Source organism: Petaurus breviceps, unplaced genomic scaffold, assembly GCF_028583685.1.
Source record: "Petaurus breviceps papuanus isolate PSGF00001 unplaced genomic scaffold, PetGlider_PUasm1.0 90825, whole genome shotgun sequence".
Classification (NCBI taxonomy): Eukaryota; Metazoa; Chordata; class Mammalia; order Diprotodontia; family Petauridae; genus Petaurus; species Petaurus breviceps.
Genome location: NW_027187353.1, coordinates 4,107,145 through 4,128,931, shown reverse-complemented (window position 1 = coordinate 4,128,931; position 21,787 = coordinate 4,107,145). Strand labels below are relative to the sequence as shown.

The 21,787-nt window shown below is 49.9% G+C and overlaps 1 protein-coding gene across 1 annotated transcript in view; it reads left to right on the top strand.

Moving 5' to 3' along the window:
* Window positions 1-21,787, top strand: part of CSK (C-terminal Src kinase) — a 34,537-nt gene that overhangs the window by 9,090 nt on the left and 3,660 nt on the right. Inside the window, exons 2-6 of the mRNA XM_069071162.1 lie at window positions 11,794-11,870; window positions 12,613-12,726; window positions 13,056-13,168; window positions 15,414-15,633; window positions 21,618-21,711. Of these exons, the coding sequence (XP_068927263.1) occupies window positions 11,856-11,870; window positions 12,613-12,726; window positions 13,056-13,168; window positions 15,414-15,633; window positions 21,618-21,711 (556 nt within the window). The 5' untranslated portion in view covers window positions 11,794-11,855. The remainder of the gene's footprint in view (window positions 1-11,793; window positions 11,871-12,612; window positions 12,727-13,055; window positions 13,169-15,413; window positions 15,634-21,617; window positions 21,712-21,787) is intronic.

The following is a 21,787-nucleotide window of genomic DNA, read 5'->3' as shown; positions in this document are numbered from 1 at the left end:
GTAATTAGGCAAGTTAGGAAGAGGGGAAGATTGGGGAAGGAAACATGAGGAGTTGAGTCTAGGATGTGTTGAGTTTCAGATGTCTATGGAACAGATATCCAGGCCCAGATGGCCAAATCCTGCACTTTCCTCACTAGGTTAGTTCCAAACCAGTAGGATTTAAGTACCTCTTGTGTGCACAGCACAGTATCACAGACTAAACAAAAATCCCACCCCTGAGGAATTTTTATTCTTCTAGGCATCTCTGCTGGGTTCTGCCCAGTAGCTGGGGCTAACTAGAAGCAGATAAGCTTAAAATGTGTTGCACGATATTTTTAGCTTTGGAAGTCTTGGCTCAGGTGTATAACTTGCCTTCCCTGAGCATAGGGGGATGTAGGGAAAGAAAATCAACAGTGTATGCAATAGCAAACCTTTATTAAACAGTCACATGTGCCAAGCGCTGTGCTGAGCTGAAATTCAAGAAGGGGAGAGACAACAGTCCCTTCCTTAAGAATCATACATTCCCAAGAGGGGAGACAACTGGTCCTTATCTAGGCATGTCCAGGGTGTACAGAGCACAGATGGAAGATAGTGTGAAAGTGAAAGAGGAAACCAGGAGAGGCCTACGGAAGAGCTTTGAACTGGGTCTCAAAGGAAGCCAGGGAAAGTAGGGGAGGTGGGGAGGCAGAGCGAGCCCCTTAGTTAGGGCATGCTGGAGCCGGGACTTAACGGTTGCAAGAATAATTCTACTCTTAGTTCTCTGACCTGTCAGGCCTCAGGTTTGTCAAACCTCTAGGTTTGACAGGCACATCCAGGTTCATCTGGGCTCTGACCTCAGTTGCCTTTGCAGCCTGAATGATGGGACCGGAGGACGTAATTCAGAGATCTCACACCTTGGCCAAGTGGTTTCCTTAGTGGGTCAGCAAACAATTATGTAGTAGGTGCTGGAGACAGACAAAAGTCCTGCCCTCATGGAGGATTTGTTAGGGGAGACAACACCTGTATGTGGCAGTATTTATAAGATATGGAAAAGGGAGAGTGGGTACTGCAGCGGGGCTAATCAGGAAAAGACTTCATTAGGTGTGTGTGGGGTTAGAGCTGAACTTTGAAGGAATATAGGGATTATATGAGAGAAAGTGCATTCCTGGCATGGGGGGGAGGGGGGTGGTAGCCAGTTCAGAGTCCTGCAGGATTGGAGCAGAATAACCTGGTAGGTCCCTTACACAGAGCAGGAGACAACACACAGCTCAGGTTTTCTGACTCCGGGGCCAATGCCCTCTCCTCTGATCCCAAACCTGGGTGCCTGTAGAGTGGAGGCCCATTGTGCCCTGTGGGGTTGGGGGAAGGGAGAGGACAGGAGAGCTGGTTAGATTAGTAGACCTCTAAGGGATTCCATGCCAGTCCAGTCATTCCCAGAGTCTAGGCTTAGTTTGCTGTGTTAGCATTCAGGCTTGGGAAGGTTTATGAAAATGTAGGCAAATGGAGATGCAAACCCATTTAGGCCCATACCTGGCCTGTAGGAGACTTGGAGCCTGGGATCACTGCTTCAGGTAAAGGGGAGCTCAATACTCTCGCCTCCTACTGGCTCTAGTCCCCCTACCTTCTCCTCCCCTGGGTGGTCTGGGTCACACCCTTTGCTCCCTGGCCCAGGTCAGGCCTTCCATCGCTGTGGGCCAGCCTGGGCCGGGCTGCCCTGAGCTGAGCTCAGCTCGGGCTCCAACCCTCCCAGGCCCAGTGGGGCGGGGCACTCCTCCCCACGGGCCGGCCGGCTCGGTAATTAGGCGCTGAAGCAGTAGTTAAATACTTTTCTGGGCCGGTAGGGCCCAGCTGTGCCTGTGCATGCTGCAGGGGAGGAGGCAGGGAGAGATCTGGGAAGGGCCTCCAGTCCCAAGTTCTGGGTCCTCAGTAAGGTTCTGTTTTTAATGAATACAAAGAAATGCCCTTGTATCTCTTTGAAGGGTTTTTTTTTTCCCCTATTTGCCAGGTTTTAAGGAAAAGCCTAGAGGAACTGGCTTGAGGAGCTAGCCTGGGATTTCTTAGCCTCCAGAAGTTATATGGCCTCAGTTTGCCTAGCTGTAAAATGGAGGGGAAAGGCTAGCCCCAATCCTCCCATCTGTATAATTAGGGGATAGAGCCTGCCCTGAGGGTAAGGAGCCCCCTGGGGTTTAGTCCCTTATTCAGTAACTAATTTATGAATTTGACCAAGTGGCTTCTCTCCCAGGCTGGCCTCCTTGGTTTACACTTCTAGCAAAGGGGCGGATCATAAAATTAGCCCCACCCCACTTCCCAGGGGCTACTGTGAAGATTCAGTTAGGTGATACCTGTTGTGTGATCCTGGCACAGCTCTGAACCTCAGGCTCCTCTTCTATGAAATGGGAATGATTTTATTTGGAGCATTTGCCTCCCAGTGTGGTGAGATCCTGCCCATAAAGAATTTGGAGCACTTAACCCTGTATTTACAAGAGGCCAGTGTTGTTATCATTTGTGATGCAGTCACCTTGTAACCTCCTCTGGACCTCTCCCTTTGTATCCCCAGTGAATGAGGCGCTGAATATTTGCTGAGCCTTTTAAGGGAGTGCTTGTGAAGAACTCTGAGAGCAGAATAAAAGGCCCCTGCAGATGTCACATTGGCAGCACCACTGTAGGGGACCAGATAGTGACCATTCCCCTCCCTTTGCCCCCAAGATCCCAACCCTGCCTTAAGATCATTGACACGGGCATAGAGCTTCTAACTGGTGTCCCTTTTCGGCATACCCAGCTCCAAGATCTCAGTTGGAGAGTTTGTATTTCCCCTTCCTGCCTGGAGGGCCTTGTTTGGGCAGGTCACTCTTTGGGGTGCATTTTCTTCGTCTGAGTCACGTCCCCAAGCAGGGGACTGAGAGGCCAAACAGCCTAGAGATGCCTCCAATTTATCTAATAAACAATGTTTACTGGATCATTTGGAGATCATCTCAAAGGGCTGTAAAAGGAAAAGCTGGACAGGGTGGCCTCTCAGCCCTCTTCCAGTCCCACATCTCTGAGCCCGGGATTTTATTTGCCTGGTTTCCAGGGGGCCCTGGGGCCTGAGACCAGAGGGCAGAACAACTACCTTTTCCTTTGGGATGAGAGTGAGAAAGGCACCCAGCTCTGGGAGGTTCGTTTAACTACCTCGGAAAAAGTGGCTTGTATAAATAAATGCCTAGCCAGTCATCTCTTATTATTGTGATTATTTGATTGCAGTTGAACTAGCTGAACCGAACAGAGTGGTTGGCACGCCCTGCCCTGGGGCCTTCGTGCTACTGTTTCCAAGATGCTGTTCAGCTCACCTGGTCTGTCTAGCCCAGCCCAGGCCTGGGCCAGGTGTGCTGGAAGGGAGCCCACCTGCCTTATTGTCCCAGCTGCTTAAAGCCTTCCCTCCCCACTGTCTTTCACTATCTTTTGACCTGCAGCCTCAGGGCTACTTGTGACTCTCTAGGTCCTCAAGTGGGGCAAGGATTCAATCAAAGGGCTGAACTTGAGGACCTAGAGGGCCACATGTGGCCTTGAGGCTGCAGTTTCCCCACCCCCCGGTCTGCAGGATCAAGATTTTTGTTTCATCCATGGCTCTTTGTACAGTCTGGGCTAACCCAGTGGTTCAAGCCATCTCTGGTCACCTAGGAGTTCAAACTAGCCCCCTGGCTCCCCCATTGGCTCCTTTGTTCCTGGTTTTCCTGCTTCTAAGGATGCCCTCCCTCCCACCTTTTCCGAATGTTTTTCACGGGCTAGCCTTCTCCTCCAAGGAGCATTTTCTGGTCTCCCCAACCCTACACATCTTTTTGGGGGTTGGAGGGGACAATGCCTCTTAGAAGCCCTCCTAGCATTTGGTCCTTGGATGCTGTGGGTAACAGATCACAGCAGTGTGACTCAGAGGGGCCTCAGGACAGGAGCTCTTTCCACTTTGGGGTCATGGACGATGTCCATGGGCTTCTTCTCAGAATCATGGTTTTAAATGTATAGAACAGAATGCATTGGATTACAAAGGTATTGTACTGTATTGTTAGATAGTTTATATATTACTATAAAACGTTATTTAAAAAACAAGTCCACACACTCCAGATTAAGAACTCCTCCCTGAGAACGTAGAACTTTAAGACTGGAGAGACCTAAAGAACATGGGCTTTTCGACTTAGAAAATAGATTAGAATGTAGAATATTAGGTCTGGAAGGGACAATAAATGTCCTCCAGTTTAATCTCATTTTTCAGAAGAGGAAACTGAGGCTCAGAGGGGGCAGCGACTTAGACCTGCCAGTCTTATCTCTCAGGTTGGATTGTCTCTTTTCTCTCTAGGCTCTGACACTTAAAAACCAGAATAAGAATAAAAGCTTGTTTTTCTACGGCAGCATAAGGTTTGCAAAGGACTTTACAGATATTATCTCCTGTGACCCTCACAGTAACCCTGGGAAGCAGGTGCTGTTATTATCCTCATTTTACCGATGAGGAAACTGAGTCAGCCGGGGGTGAGTGACTCGGCCAGGGTCACATAGATTTGAAGTTCAGGTTCAGTGCTGTATCTCCTGCACTTGGAGCTGTCCGTGAGCTCTCCAGGCCAAGATGGTGTGTTCTTTCTTCTAGTCCAGCTAGCCCCGTAAGTGTTCAGTGAGTACTTGGCTATGAGTTAAGGACCAGAAGACGCATCCCTGTCCTCAGGAAACTGATGCTTTCATTGGGGAGAAAATTCACCCCTGGGAGCCACGTTGACGGGTAGAAAATCGGCTAGAGCTTCTTTAGTGCCCAGCACAGTGGTGGAAGGTGGGCAGGAATCACGGTGAAAGAGTACAGTGTCAACCTCCCCTCCTATTTCCAGACTGGCTGTAAGAGACAGCCTTGATGATGTGCCAAGGAGGGGTGGGCCTCTGGAGGACGGGGCTAAACCCACATACAGGCATTGGCCCATTTGAGGACTCCCAGGTGAAGGTGGGCTATCCTCCACTCCGTCTGCCTCCCCTAGCTCCCTGCTGAGGTGTTCCATAACTATTTCTGGGACCCCATTAGGATCTAATTCCTACCAGTTCCTGCTTTGAGGTGCCTCTTTCTGAATTTACAAAGTGCCCACCCCACCCCCCTTCTGTTCGCTTCCCTTTTCAGCTGGTATTTTTAGACTCGTGTAAACAGCCGCCCAGTAGCTCCCACGCCCCACCAGACAGGGCTGAGCTTGGGGGCTGGGGGAGTAGGGGGTAGAGAGCTGGGCTAGAGACCTCATGTCCCCCCTTCTCTTCAGCATCTGCCTGGTTTTCTGGGGTCTCTGGCAGGCCCTTCTTCCTTGGGCACCCTGTGTAGCTGGGACCACATCCCTCCAATCCCCTGTACCCACTTTTTGCTTTCAGCCATCCCATCTTCTTCCCCTAGGAGCCCAGACCTTCTAAGAAAGGGCTGCTTGATGCCATAGCCACTGACCTCAGAGCAGACGGCACAATACCCGGCTTGTTCCCCTGGACCTCGACACACAGAAAGGCCCCTTCTCTGAGTCAGGGGCTGCCCCAAGCCCCAGCCCCAACCCCCACCCTCTCCTCAGGGAGCAGCCCCCAGGGCCTGCTGGGAATTGTAGTTTGGGGGCCCACCCCATCCCACATCCCCTCCCATTGGTCCCAAGGGGGTGTGACAGCTGCTTCCAGGAGTTAAATATAGCAGTTCTAGCACAGAAGGGTACATTCAGAATGGAGGCTCTGGAGGAGGAGGAGAAGGTATTGCTGGGAGCTCTGCCCATATGGCTTCTCTTCCAGTCCTGGTCTTTCTAGTGGAGCTCACTGTCACCCCTCCCTGTCCAGCTCTGGGTCCCAGACTGCTGGTCTGCTCAAAGAGGAGGGGGGGGGGGCAGCCTGGGGACACTTCCCCTTCATGAGTGGCGCCCCATCCCCGGAGGCCAGGCCACGAGACTGAGAGTGTCGTGAGAGATAGTGGTGGTGTGGTCATCACTTCCTTTCCTATAACCCTTGACAGTTTTCAATCAGACAACAAGCATCTCTGTAGGGCTCACTCTGTGTGCCAGGCACTGTACTAAATCACGACGCTCTAAAGAGAGGCGGGAACAGTGCCTCCCCTCAAGGACCTCATATTCTAATGGGGGGGGAGGGGAACAGCATGACAAGAACTAACAACATATAGGCTGTCTGTACTGTCGAAGGAAGGGAAGCTCGAGGAGAAGGTGTAGTTGTTATTCAATCCTCTCCAACTCTTTGTGACCCCACTTGGGGTTTTCTTGGCAGAGATATTGGAGTGGGTTAGCCATTTCCTTCTCCGGCTCATTTTACAAATGAGGAAACTGAGGCAAACAGGGTGAAGTGACTTGCCCAGGGTCACACAGCTAATACTGTCTGAGGCCAAATTTGAATTCAGGAAGGTGGGACACCTAGCTGCCAACTAAAATCCCAGCTTCTACAGAAACCTTCCCCACCCTCTCTGAATTCTTGTGCCCACCCTCTGTTAATTATTTCCTATTTACCCTGTATCTAGCTTGCTTTGTAATTTTTTTTTGCATGTTGTCTCCTTCATTAGATTGTAAGCTCCTTGAGGGCAGGAACTGTCTTTTGCCTCTTTTTGTGCTCTTTGCAGTTAGCACTGGTGCCTGGCTTAATAAATGCTGGTTGATGGGTTTTTGGGGGGGGGGGGGGGCGCGGCGGCACAGAGCTGCAGGACTGGACTAGGGAAGGTTTGAGCTGGGCCTCAAAGGAAGCCTGGAGAGGCAGAGGTGAGGAGGGAGAGAATTCTAGGTATAGGTGACAGCCATTGGGGGAGATGTAGGAATGGTCAGTATGGCTGATTGTAGAGGGTGTGGAAGGGGCCATGCTTTGAAGCACTTTACTTTTACACAGAGAAGATTTTATATTTGATCCTGGAGTGATGGGGGACCAGGAGGGCAGGGCGTGACGTGACCAGATCTCCCGATTTAGGAATATCACTTTGGGGGCTGAGCAGTGGAGGGTAGATTGATGGGGGGGGGGGGGTTGCCATTTAGGTAGTTGTGATAGGAAGGCCAGCTGGAGGCTGTTGCCATAGTCCAGGAGAGCAGAGGTGAGGAGGGGCTGAACCAGGGGGGAGCTTGTGAGTGGAGCATCCCAATAACCCCATAGGGTAGGGAGTGCAAATGTCCTCTCCGTTTTACAGATGAAATGGTATCGCAGAGAGGCCAAAAGGCACACCTTCCAAGTCCCTTAGTTGATGAAGGGCAGTGCCAGGGCCCTGGAACTCTGTCCCCAGCAGCAAATCCAGTGTTCGTTTCACACTTTTCCAGGTCTTCCCAACCATCCTGAGAGCCCCCGAGGGTGGGAGGTGTCCTGGAATTCTTTGCTTCTTTCCAGCATTTTCCTTCCTTTGGCACTTCGGGACTGTTGGCTTGCTGGTGGTTGAGGAGACTCAGCTTTGCAGAGCCAGAATCCTTCCTGGGGGCTAGATTCCTAGGGGTCCTAGTCAGGGCGAGAGAGAGGAAGCTGCAGCTGCTGGTGAGAGACAGTCAAGAGAGGGAGTAGTAGCCAGCAGACAGCTCAGCAGGTTGGGGCTGATTGGAGCAGTTCTGGTACCTCTGGGGGCAGGCAGGTAGTCCTTTTCCTTTGCCTGTGAGTGGAGGGGATTCTGGGCCCCATCCCCTTCTATACACTGAGTACTCACTGCAAACCTGGGTGGTAGTGACTGACTGACAGGGATCCATCCCCACTTTGCAGATGGAAAAGTTATGTAGTAAAGTGACCTGTCTTGGGGGAAGGAGGGGGTGTGTCATAGTGCTAGAATGTGACAGCTTCGATTGGAAAGGGGGGACTCCTGCTTTTTTCCACAACATCCTACCTCCTGATGGTATGGAGTCAGCAGAGGACTGATGTGAGGCCCATTCATCCCAGCAGCACTGACTGACTCCGTGACCTTAAACGAACCACTTAAACTCTTTGGGCCTCAATTTGCCCACCTGTCAAATGATTGTTATTGAGTCCTTTCACTCAGCTTGTCATGATCCCTTTTTGGAGTTTTCTTGGCAAAGCCATTTTGCCATTTCCTTCTCCAGCTCCTTTAAAAGATAGGGTCACACCGCTAGTGAGCATCTGGGGCAGATCTGAACTCGGACCTTCTTGACTCCAGGCCTGGCGCCCTAGCCACTGCACCCCCTAGCTGCCCTCATCAGAGGGGTTCAAGTATAAATGCCACTCAGTGATTTGGTGAAAATGTATTGGCGCCTTCAGCGTGCAGGGTGCTGCTGGGCACACACAAGAGAGATGGTGAGATATCATCTCTGCCCTTGAAGAGCCTGCCGCCCACCGTGTAGTTGAGAGAGCAGATATATGTCAGCTGCACATGTGAAGGGTGGGGGAAAGGCGAGATTAGATAACAGGTCATGTGGAAAAAGATCTGGGGTTTTTAGTGGGCCGCAAGCAGGCTGGATATGACTCAATGCTGTGACGGGACAATCCAGCAAAAAGAGGCCCATTAAAATCCCCACTGCCTGTGTGGAGGCCTAATGCCTGCAGACTAAGGGAGGTTCATTTCCTTTGCCAAACCCCAGCCAGACCCTGGCCAGACCATGTTATCAGTTGAGGGCGCCACATTTTAGGGACCCCCAGAGGAGAGGGTGGGATGGGGGCTGGATACCTGGCCATGAGAGGATCAGCTGAAGGAATGAAGGGTGCTTCCCTTAGAGAAGAGAAGACTTGGGGGGGGGGGGTGAAAATAATCAAATAGTAGAAGATCTGTTACTGGAGGAAGAATTAGGTGGAGGGGGGGGGAGCTGGCAAAGAGTCAACACTCCTAACAGTCATCCTGGAACAGAAGGCTGTCTCCTGAGGTACTGAGTTCAAATCCTTTCGCTAGAAAAGGACCTTAATAGGATGGAGAGAGTCAGAAGAATGGAGACCAGTTTGGTTAATAGGGAGCAATTGAAGGAACTAGGGATATTCTGACAGAAGAATAGAACCCAGTGTGGACAGGATAAGGGTTTGAGTGTTTTAAGGCCTATCCTTTGGAAGAAGGATTAGACTTGTTTTTGTGAATGCAAAGATGTTGTTGTTCAGTCATTTCAGTCTTGACCCCATCTGGAGTTTTCTTGGCAAAGATACTGGAGTCGTTTGTCATTTCCTTCTCCAGTTCATTTTACAGATAAGGAAACTGAGGCAAACAGGGTTTAGTGACTTGCCCAACGTCACACAGCTAGTAAGTGTCTGAGGCCAGATTTGAACTCGCGAAGATGAATCTTTGTGACTCCAGACCCAGCTTTCTGTGCACTGTGATTCCATCTAACTGCCCCAAAGGGACCATGAAACAATTTCTAACAATTTGAACAGTCCAGAAGTAGTCATCATGGTGGTGGTGAGCTGCCCAACATTGGAGGTCTTCAAGAAGAGGCTGTTTGGCTGGCTGTTTATCAGGAATATTGTATGGGGGATTCCTCTTTGGGTTTGATTAGTGGGGGGCCAAGTCTCTCTCTTCTCTCTCTCTCTCACACACACACACACACACACACACACATATGCTCGCACTGCACTTGTGTGTGTGTGTGTGTGTGTGAGAATGGTCATGCAGTTAAGAGACCAGCTGCCCTTGAGACCCGAAACCAAGCAGTCTCCTTGCTCTCTGGATGTGCCTTGGACATAGGAGATGTACCAGAAAACATCTAGTGCAACTTGGAGAAACCAAGGCACAGAGAAGTAATTTTGTCTAAGCTTATCCAGACAGTAAATGGCAACAGAACTCACACCTGGTTCTGTGCTCTTTCTCCACTATAAGAATAGACAAGCATTCCACCAGTGAGGTAGCATTTAATAGAATGGTAGTTCTTGAGGGAGGCTGGGAGGGTCAGCTTGGAGCCAGAAGGACCTGGGTTGGAGCTCTGCCCCTGGCTGTTTGAGGAGGGCTGTGAAGCCTTTAGTCTTCTAGGTATCTAAGACTATTAAGTGTCCGAGAGGGTAGTGAGCATCGTTGGGAGGAGTTTCCTTACCTGGGAATCCCAATGCCAGGGAAATCACAAGCCCATCCTTAATAGTGTTCTTATGTGGTCCCTGAGCCCATGGAAGCACAGCTTGGCCAAATGAGCAGTCCCTTGGTCTACCTCAGTACCCAGAGCCCCTACCCCAGGATTGCAGGCTTTCTTCCTCCCCATTTGCTTAGAGCAGCCCATGAGATCCTTCACCTGCCAGCAGGGAGGAGGCTTCAGGGACTTTCCCTGGTCAGCCCTGAGTGAGACTGAGCCACCCAAGGGCTCAACCACAGATTCTTTGTTCCCCCTTTCCTTTGCTGGGTAACACATTCATGCTGGGAGGCCCCCTCAGCTCCAGGATCCTAACCTCAGCAGTTCCTTCCCTTTCTCCCTCTCCTGTTCGGTGGAGTGGTGGGTTTTCCTTCCTAGAACTTTCCCTTGGAATAAAGTACCACCTTTAAGCAAAACAAATGGTCATGGTGGCCATGTGTGATGTCAGTCTGCCTCACTTCAGAACCGTGGTCCACCTCTCCGAGAGGAGACGAGAAGTATATTCCACTGGGCCCTCTCCATTTATTAAGTCCCTACTGTGTTGCAGTGCTGGTCACAGCTGGTCACACACAGTATTGGTCAGTTTTCTGAAGCCTTTCCCAGTTGTTTTAATCACTGTTTCTTTTGAAGACGATGGATTTCCCCAAAGAGTCTGGTCATCTCGGGGCATGGTGGACAGTCTGGTGGAACTGCTCTGCTCACCACCTCTTTCTTCTTGCCCGGTCCCTGTTAGCTCATCCTTGCTCACCCAGATTGGAAGCTCGTTTTCCTTCAGTCCCCAGAGCCAGTTGCTTGCTGAGTCTTAATGAGTCTCCCTTTGGCCCTTCAAGGTCATTGGACCATAGATTTAAAACTAGAATGTACCTTCAAGGCCCCCTAGTCCAATGCCCTCATTTTATAGAGCCCCAGAGAATTCAAGTGACCTGCCCATTTTACAGAAGAGGCAAACTGGGGCTTGTGTGTTAGTTGTGTCTGACTCTTCATGGCTCCTTTGGGGTTTTCTTGGCAAAGATACTAGAATGGCTTGCCTTTTCTTTCTCTGGTTCATTTTACAAATGAGGAAGTGGGGCAAACAGGATTAAGTGACTTGCCCGGGGTCACACAGGTAATAAGTATCATGGCTGGATTTGAACTCAGGTCTTTCTGACTCCAGGCCTGGTGCTCAAAGTGACATAAGCAAGCATCAGAGGCCACCCTCATCCAGGCTAGTAAGAGGCAGGGAGAGGTAGGACTGCAGAAAACGTGGAGGGCAAGGTTCCTTTTGGTAGAGGTGGAGGGTATCCTTTGGGGCATGTTTGGTGAAAGGTGGGGCACTACTCTTGGCAGCTGCAGCCCACCAGCAAGGCCCTGAGCTGGGCGGGCGCAGGCTGCTAGAACTGATGAGCGTGGCCTTTGGGGGTCCTTGGGCTGAGAATGCCCAGGTCAGATGGAATTTGCCCGGGCTGGACATGTTTTACTGGAGAAGCAAACATCCTTGGGCTGAGGACACAGGTTGACATCAGCTTTACTATCCCAGTTGGCCCAAGGGCAGCCCCAGTGTTTACACTGTCTCCAGCATCTTGTTCTATCCTTCCCCATGCCCTTTAACCTCACAGGCCACTGGAGCTGAAGCTGGCTCCCCTCTCCCCTCTTCGGACTTGCTTCCTGGAGAGACTGAGATCAGTCAGGGAACCTTCATTGGAGAGAGAAAATTCAGAGGAGAAATTTGGAGGACCATGGGTCCCAGAATCCCTCCTGACAGATAGGTGGCCTCCTGCTTTGTTTCTGGGGGAAGCCAGACCTTGGGAGGGGAGGAGGAAGAGGGTGATGCCTCAGGCCCACCTCTTCACACTGCCCTTTTCCTTCTTTCTAGCTCTAATGGTACCAGGTGACGGATCCTTCTTGTGAAAGTCGGACGTCAGAACTCCAGAGAAGATGTCGGCAATCCAGGTCTGGACAAGACGGGGACCAGGGAAGGGAAAGAGTGGAGGGGACAGTGGGCGCTCTCCCAGTGGTGGGTATCTGTGCCTGTCTGGGGGGAGGCAGAGCAGAGTGGCATCAGGAGCCCTGAATCTAGGGTCAAGAACCCAGCTTTGTATCCAGGCTCCTCTTCTATTCACTGTGGGATCTGGAGCAAGTTTCCACCTGTCTCCAGGGGCCTGAGTCTGTCCTCATCTGTGAAATGGGTCGCTTGGGCTAGGTCATCCCTAAGGTTCCTTGATATCTGGAGGTCTCCCAGACTGCATGAACAGCGCACCTAGCCCCTGCTGGAAGGAGTGCCCTCATCTGCCATTTGGGCTGAGATTCTGAGGCTCTCCTTCCCCTTTGGAGCATTCCTGCCTGCCTCCTAACTCGAGCTTCTTAATTTCACTCGGAAAAATTCCAATTAGAGCCAGATTAGACTTGGGAACTAGCAGTTGAGGGTGGGATTTCAGGGCCAAAAGGGACCACAGAAGTCATCTGGTCCTTATCCTACTTAATTTACAGAGAAGGACATTGAGACCCAGCAAGGTTAAGCAATACAGCTAGGTCACACAGCATATTAGGGACAGAGCCGAGACTAGAATCCAGGTTTAATGACTAGCCTGGAGAAGTGACAGCATGTGATACTTGGGGCTAGGCTGGACTGGGACCTCTCGATGTCCCTTCTGGAGATGGGCACCTGACCTCCTGTTGTCCTTGTGTCTGACAGGCCGTCTGGCCATCCGGTACAGAATGCATTGCCAAGTACAACTTCCATGGCACAGCCGAGCAGGACCTGCCCTTCAGCAAAGGGGATGTGCTCACCATAGTTGCTGTCACCAAGGTAACAGTTGCCCAGCAACAGTGGACTCCTTCTTTCCCTCCTTTCTCCCTCCCTCCTTCCTCCTTGTCCTTTCTTTTTCCCAGTGCTTGGTCCCCAGCATGACAGGGCTTCTTCCCTAGGGGAGAGCTGGGGCTTCTGGGTCCTACCCAATGCTTTATACCTCAGTCCTTCCCTGTAGCGGCTCTTGGGGTCACCAGTTGTCATATAAGCCGCCTCCTATCCCAGCCTTGTACTCTCTTGTGAGGGGAAGGCCTCTCAGTCACCATCAGGATGGGGAAGCATTGGCAGCCAGTTCCCTGCCCACATGTGCACCTCCTTTCCCTCCCCAGGACCCCAATTGGTACAAAGCCAAAAACAAGGTTGGCCGGGAAGGCATCATCCCAGCCAACTACGTGCAGAAGCGAGAAGGAGTGAAGGCGGGCACCAAGCTGAGCCTCATGCCGTGAGTAGCCAGCCCGAGTATCTCCAGGAAGGGAGAAGTCCGTTCTCTGCCCCGTCAGCCCCCCATTGCCCATTCCCAGCCTGGCCTTGGTGCCCAGACACCTCGGAAGGTATCCCATGCCCCTGTCAAGGCATGAGATGGTGGTTGAGCACCTGCTGGGTGCTGTGGATGGTCTGAAGCTTAGTGCCACCATGGTCTGGTCACACCTTAGGAGAGGGAAAGAACGAGGGCCGATAACTGTGATGCTGCAGGTACTGTAAGATAAAGGCACTAGAGAGTTGCAGGCCAGAGTGCCGTCTGGGAGGCCCTTGGGGGCAGGTCGTTATTTATGTGTGTGTGTGGGGAGGGTGGGGGGGGGTGCTCACAGGACGCTCTAGGGCCAATGTGAACATTCCAGCATTTGAAGAGAGGGCATGAAACAGGGTGAGCAGAGGGGTGGAAGGAAGTGCGATGGCAGAGAAGGTTCAGTAGGCAGAAACTCCAGGTCCATCCAGGGAGACAAAGTAATTATTGTTACCATCAATAATATTAATTAATGATTTTTAATAACAATAATAGGGAGGCATATAGTGCATAGAGAGCTGGCCTCAGGAGCCTGGAAGATCTGGCTTCTGATCCATACTGACTGTGAGGCCCTGCACAAGTCATTTAAACCCTTCGTGCCCTAGGCAACCCTCCAAGATGGTAAATGGCGGAGAAAGTGGTGGATGGTGACCTGCTTTGTAAAGGGCCTTTCTTCACCTGGGAGCTCCCTTCCATAATGAAACCCCAGATCTTGTCCCTGTCAACAACAACAGCAGTAATAACATTTCTAGAATGCTTTTCAGTTTACAGAGACCTTTTCTCATCACTCACTAGTGAGCTTGTCAGTGCAGGTTTGTCTTGATTCTGCAGCCGAGGATACAGATTCAGAGAGGGGTTGTAGTTTGTCCGAGGTCACACAGCCCCCAGGTGCATTTTGACAAATGCTATTGTAGTGGCAGGTGTAGACGTTGCCTGCGTGTAGGCTGTACCTAGACCCTTGGGCTTCCTAGTGTCCCTTGTTCCCATCCAGGCTCTCCCCTTCCTCCAAGAGGCCTTCCCAGTTCCCACAGTTATTCATGCTGCTCCACCCCATCCTCAGATTACATGTGTTAACTTTGTGTTTACTTGACTTGGTGGACAATTGTGTCTTCCCTCAATAAAATGTAATCCCTTTGAGGGCAGGGACTCGTCTTTCTGACATCAGTGCCCAGCATAGAACTTCCTTAATAAATGGTTCTTGTTATTAAGCCGTGTAGAACCCCATGATTGAACCTGGTGCTTAGCATCTAGGAAGTGAGGAAAGGGGGAGTCAGTGTGAGCTATAGAGGTTGGAGGGCAGGCTCCCCCGCCACAGATGGCAGGGCTTGGAGGATGGGCAGGATTTGGAGAGGCAGAGAGGAAGTGGAGTATGCTATTGGAGGAATGATGTGACCAGAGGTCCAGAGATAGGAACAAGCCTGGGGTGTATGTGGGGAGGGGGAAGCAGCCCTGGCCTGGCCTGTGCCAGATGAACTTCTAGGGGAGGAAATGCCACCAACCAGTGCAAATTACCACCTTCTCTACAATCGATAATCTTCAAGAGATGCCTGGAATACAAAGTTAATTTGCCTAGCATCAGAGCTGTGTAGGACTAGAACCCAGATCTTTCGACCTGCAAGGCTTACTCTCTGTCCATGGTAACTCACTGCCCCTCACAAAAGCTCTGCCTTAGGGAAGACAATTTTCTCTTGTCACATGTTGGATTTTGGCAGGGGGGCTGGCTGAGATCAGGACCCCTTTCATTTTCTTCATACGTGATTCTTGTTATTAAGTGTGGAATCCCATAACTGTACCTGATGCTTAGCATCTAGGGGGTCTAGGAAGTCAGGAAAGAGAGGATCAGTGTGAGCTGTAGAGTTGGGGGGCAGGCTTCCCCAACACAGACAGTAGGGCTTGGAGGATGGCTGGGTTTGGAGAGTCAGAGAGGAGGGGGAGTGTGCTATTGGAGGAGGGATGTGACTCTTTAGAGTCAGACTGTGGGTGATCTCAAATCAAACTCAGAATTTTGCACTCTTTTAGATAGTAGGGATCTGTTTGCTTGGTCCCGAACATACATACTAGAAGGGGGGATGAGATGAGTGAGGTCTGACACCCCACCGCCACCCCAGGGGCCCTGCCTCAGAATTACCCCAAGCCAGGTTTAGACCTCCAGCCCTGACACCCTGGTGTGCCCCTCCACCAGCTGGTTCCACGGGAAGATCACTCGAGAGCAGGCAGAGAGGCTGCTCTACCCCCCAGAGACAGGCCTATTCTTGGTTCGAGAGAGCACCAACTACCCCGGGGACTACACACTGTGCGTGAGCTGTGAGGGCAAGGTGGAACACTACCGGATCATCTACTCTGCCAGCAAGCTCAGCATTGATGAGGAGGTCTACTTTGAGAATCTCATGCAGCTGGTAGAGGTGAGTGCCCAGCGTGGGGTGAGGGTTGTGTCCGTGGCCATGCTTGGCTTCAAGGTGGCATCTGGCACAGCCACATGAGTGGTGGGCAGCTTTTCCAATGGCTTTCTCTTTGGAAGGCCAGAAGTTGTACTTGGATCTAGGCCAGGGATTCTTGCCTTTCTTGGTGTCATGACCCTCAGGGGCAGCCTGTCGAGGATCCCCTCTCACATTTGTGGTTTTAAATGCGTAAAATACAGAAGGAACAAATTACATCAAAATACACAGTTAGGGGCGGCTAGGTGGTACAGTGAATAGAGCACCAGCCCTGGAATCAGGAGGACCTGAGTTCAAATGCGGCCTCAGACACAACACTTACTAGCCAGTGTGACCTTGGACAAGTCACTTAACTAACCCCAATTGCCCTGCCCTCCAAAAAGCAAAAAAAAAAAAGTCAGGAGGAGTTGTGATCATAAAAGATAAAATAAATAATTTTTTAAAAAAGAAATACACAGTTCTCAGGATCTTTTTAAGGCCATAGATCTTTGGAATCCCTTGGTTCAGCCTCCAGGTTTAGGGCTGGGCTCCCCACCCTTGTCGACTATGAGTACAGCCTCCCTCAGCTTCAGACTGCCAGAGCATCAGAGCTGTGCTTTTAACAGCCATCGACACAGGAAAATGCAGAATTGTAGAATATGGAAAATCCATAATTCAGGAACACTCCGATTTGTATTTCAGGAAGCACAACAGCATCTGTGCACATTTGAAAGTAGTGTGTCTGTGTATGACACGTTGAGACCGCAGAAAGTGTGTTTGCTGCTTTAAGGAGGCCCACGGGGAGTCTTGGACCCCAGACCCCTTGTGATAACTCCATAACCCTCCTCCCAAAAACTGTGGTCCAAAGGTCGGAAACCTGCTGCTCTAGTGGGGATCAGAATAGGCAGGGGATTTGGAAGCAGATCCTCCCTCAGGCCCTTAGTTGTGTGACCCTGGGCAAGTCACTTCACCTATGCTTGCCTCAGTTTCCGAATCTGTAAAATGAGAGGGATTGGATTCAGTGGTCTCTAAGCTTCATTCCAGCTCCAACAGTGTCATAGTCTGCCTCTCCTTTATCAGCCCTCAGTGGTGCAATGGATAGAGCAGCAAGCTTAGAGTCAGAAAGAGCTGAGTTCAAATCCTGCCGCAGACACTTAATAGCTGTGTGACCCTGGGCAAGTCACTTCACCTTTATCTGCCGCAGTGGTCATTGAGTCTTCTCTGAGGCTAAAATGTCACGAATTCTTCCTGTTCATTCCCCCTCGCCATCCTGGCTTTCTTTCCTCTGGATGCTGTTTCTCAGTGACACTCTACAGATTTAACACCAGTGTGGGACACAGCCCCATAGATGTGCTGTGCCTGGGGCAGAAAACAGGAGGATGGTCACCCGTCACCCCCATGTTGTGTGTACTGTTTTTCTTAATGCAGCTTATGATCAAATTCAGGTTTGGGGCCATCTGGTTGCCGGGTTTGACATATTCAGGTAGAAGGAGAGCCATTGTAACACCTTTTTAAATGTACAAGGGAACAGAAGAAAATTCAGAAGGAGAACAAACTGTTTTGAAAGTAACAGGTGAAATTTATATTACAGACCTTTTTTTAAAGCACAGTTTCATATACAGTCCTCTTGTGTATATGGAAACTCTTTTGGGGTTTTTGTATTTAGAATAAAAGATAAAATTTTAACAAAGGCAGATTGCCTGCTTTCCTCTCCCTGGGAGCGGCCCCTCCTCTCCCAGACCTGCACATACACCCACTCAGCTGCTGATTGACCAACCCAGATTTTGCTGGGTTGGGTCTGTGGGTGAACCAGCCCTGCTCCTCCCCCTGGCCACAAGCCTCTCCACCCAGGACACACCTTTTTTGTGGGAGTGTGCTGAGTGCTAGAGGACAGAGAAGGCTGTGCCTCTTTGGCAGCTGGCAGTCCAGCTGCCACCTCTTACGTGGGGAGAGACAGGCCTGAGAGAAAGGAAACCGCTCCCCTCAAGGTCTCCCCATGGTCACCTGGTTCTGTGGCTCAGCTGGGTCTCCTGACTTCCAGGCCAGGCCAGCGTCTTCCTCTTCAGTGTAGTTACACATGTGACATCATCAGATACTTACATGCATACACAGATACATGTGAAAACAGTCCCTTAACAGAAAGTCAAATGACATTTATACTTTGCCCCAGGCACTTGGGTGTAACATGGCACATTACTACACTACAAATGCCCCTGTGAACACTAAATTTGGTATCAGAGGACTTGGTTTCGAATCAGAGTAACTTAGGTGCTTCCCATTAGATGGTGACCTCCTGGAGGCAGGAATGTGGCCTCAGACACAACACTTACTAGCCAGTGTGACCTTGGGCAAGTCTTTTGCTTCTTGTAGCCCCAGCACTTAACACAGTGTTTGGCACACCATAGGTGCTCAATAAATATTTATTGATTTACTCTCTCTGGACCTCAGTTTCCCCATCTCTAAAATGGGAATAATTGTACTTCCTACTTCACAGCATTGTTGTGGGGTTCAGCAAGGATATGTAAGCCAAAATAAAGTATTAATAACTTTGCAATAACTATGTAAACAGGTCCAGAATGGACCCAGGAATAGGAGGCACTCTTCTCAGCCTCCCTTATCCATAGAAAACCTCTTTCCCCCCTTTTCTCCATCCCTGCCCTAAAACTGCTCTGAGCTTCCATAACCCAGTCAGTTTGGGATCTTCACTGCCTCTTCTCCCTTCCCCTCCCCCCCATACCTTACCCCCTGCTCTAGAGCCTGTGGCTGTCTCTGCCTGATAGGGACTGGAGTGTTTCCGGCAGAGGCAGGAAACCCTGCTCCCCAACTCGCCCCCACAGAATAACTTATTCCATTACCCATGGTGGGGGAGGGGACTCATGGGGATGAGCTGAGGTAGCAAAGCTCCAGCTGCCCAGCTCAACCCCTCTGTGGATGTGCCCCCCACCAGGGGCACCATCTCCTTAGCAAGAAGGAAGGGGGTCCCCTAGATCTTCAGGGACCTTCAGCCCCTCTTTGATAGTGAGGGAAATGATTACACAGGATAAGATGCTCTGAGAGTCAAGACCAACCTTCTCCAGTATTTATCTCCTAAATTCCCTCCGCCTTTGCTTCCTCATCCTACCTTTCCCCACCCCCCAAAAAAAGTTTAGAGCTCAAGTGTTCACCAAGGGAGTGAAGGATGAACCAGCCTGGTCCTGGGCTGCTCTCTAGTGGCCAACAGTAGAAGTACACCCCATGTCACCTGGATGGAGGTTAGGGAGCTTTCATCTCCAACTCCCAATTTCCACAAGGATTATTAAGCACCTGCTGTATGTAAAGTGCTATGCTACGCCCTGGGAGAAAGGCAGTAATCAAATCCGGCACAGTCCCTTCCTTTCTGCTGCTCTGATCTTTCCCCTCCCTTTCTCCATCTCCTTCTGTCACACACACACACACACACACGCCCCAGATGTTTTTTATGGTCTGAGGTGGGACAGAGGTATTTAAGATAAGAATAATAACTATATTAACTGATATATAGGGTTTGCAAAATCCTTTCCATATATTATCTCCACCCTTTGAGAGAAGCCCTGCAGGTATCATCTCCATTTGAGAGATGAGGAAACTGAGACTTCACAAAGTTAAGTGATTCACTTGACTGTGGAATCGCCACTAGTCTGTTTCAGAGACAGAATTTGAACCCAGATCCAGCACTCTCAACTGTACCAAACTGCTGTTTGTCTAGTAGATAGGAGGGAGGCAGTGACTGACACTAGCAATGATTATCATCATTGATTCTTATCACCTTTGTTGGGGTTCCTGTAGAGGTGGTCCTGGGATACATTGCTGTCCCAGTGGGCCAGTGGATAAAATGACTGATATTTGTAGTTGGCTAAAAATGTTAGGAAGATGGTCCCTCCACTAGGCTCCCTGGGAGTGTAGTTGATGCAGCTCAGCCAGTGGATAAGACATCCCCATGGATTTGGATCTCTGCAGCATGCTCCCTGTATTTTTAAAAGTTTTTCATTTCCTGTAGCTTAGAGATTCTGGGAATTGGGTAGGGCAACGTCTCTTAAACCCTGACTTGTCGAGTTCTTCCCAATTAGGGTTATGTCTGGGCTGGTCAGATTCCCCAGGATACACTGAGGGCTGTTTCTGTAGGATGCCAGTTCAGTCCTTGAGAGCTAGGGACCCTTGAGGTCTGATTCTAGTGGTCAGGTCATGTCTTGCTGGAGACTCAGTGCTGTATTTTTAAGGGTTGTTGTGAGGATCAAATGGGTTCATGTATGTAAAGCGCTTTCTAAATACTAGCAATTTGGGGCAGCTAGGTGGCGCAGTGAGTAAGAGCGCTGGCCCTGGAGTCGGGAGGACCCGGGATTGGTTCAGGCCTCAGATACTTAACACCCTTGTATAAGTGTAACCTTGGGCAAGTTATTTAACCCCAATTGCTTTAAATAAATAAATAAATACTAGCAATTGTTATTTTCACCATCATTATCATTGTTATACTATTCCTTCTGTTTCTATGCATCATCACCATCCTCTTATAGCCTGGTAGAGGTTTCAGACTCAAAAAGGGATGGATCCCTACAGAATATATTGATTTAGAAAACCACAAATTAACATTATCTATGTTGTATCATATTTTTATTTGTTTTCCCAAGGACATGTTGAGTTTGGCTCTTAGTTTGACACTTCTAACCTCATGCTTAAAAGTTGGACCTGGGGCTTGGACCTTCCTGACTCCAGACCCCAGATCCTTACAGATGACTGTGACCTGCTCCCAGATTGCTTTCATAAATCCCTCTGTTTCCACCAGCAAATTCATAGGACAGTTAACAGCCATTTGCTTGCTGCTTACAAGTTGATAATATTGTTAATGTTTCTGTAGTTGTTTAAGCTAGGTACCATAATGACAGAGTGCTGGACTTGGAGTCAGGAAGACCTTGTCTGTGTGACCTTGGGCCAGTCATTTAACTGCTGTCTGCCTCTTATTCCTCACCTGTACAATGGGAATGATAATAGCACCTATCTCCCACGGTTGTTGTGAGGACAAGATCATTTTTCATATGAATAGAGATAGCTTTGCTTCCTTTGTCTAAAAACTGCCTGTTCATACCCTTTGACCATTTATCAATTGGGGAATGACTTGTATTCTTATAAAGTTGACTTGATTCTCTATATATTTGAGAAATGAGGCCTTTATTAGAGACATTTGCCATAAAAAAAATTTTTTTTCCTCATCTTGGCTGCATTGGTTTTGTCTGTGCAAAACCTTTTTAATTTAATGTAATCAAAATCCTCCATTTTACGTCGGACAAGATCATTTTTGTAAAGCACTGTATAAATGCTAGCTGTTATTAGATTGTTCATAGTACAATGGAAAGAACCTTGGCTCTGGGCTCCAAGGACCTGGGTTTAAAGCCCACTTTAGATATACCTTAGCCAAGGCAAGTCATTACTTTATTTATCTGTAAAACAAGGGACGGGACAAAAAGGCTTCTGGGATTCCTTCCAGCTCTGAATCTGTGATCTGTCTTGAACAAAGAGCTTTTCCTTATTCCCTCTGAGCCCTGCGATGTAAGGGCTATTATCTTCCCCATTTTACAGATGAGAAAACAGAGGCTCCAAAACAGCATAGCAACTTGCTAGCTAGTACAGCACTGGGACTTGGGTTTGAATCCTGCTTCTGACACTTTGTAAATGTTCGACCCTTGGCCAAGTCACTTAACTTGTGTGGGCCTCAGTAAAAATGAAGGCGCTTGGACTAGATGGGCCTAAGGTCTGTCCCAGCTTTAATGCTGTAATCCTGTGGGTAACATGAAGGAAGGCCAGAGGCCAGATGGTATCAGCCTATGGAGAGCCTTGAGTGCTGAGCTAAAGCATTAGAGCTTTATTTGATAGTTGGTGGAGAGTTTGAAGAAAGTGGGTGGGAGCTGGGCAGGGAGAGTGTGGGTCCCTGCTGGGCTCAGAGCCTTACCATGTTCCGCCAGCACTACACCACTGACGCTGACGGGCTCTGCACCCGCCTCATCAAACCAAAGGTCATGGAGGGGACTGTCGCAGCCCAAGATGAGTTCTCCAGAAGTGAGTACCAGCTCCCCCAAGCCCTGTCCCTTGGCTTTTCACACTCTGCTCCCTCCCTCATCCCCAGCCCCCCCCC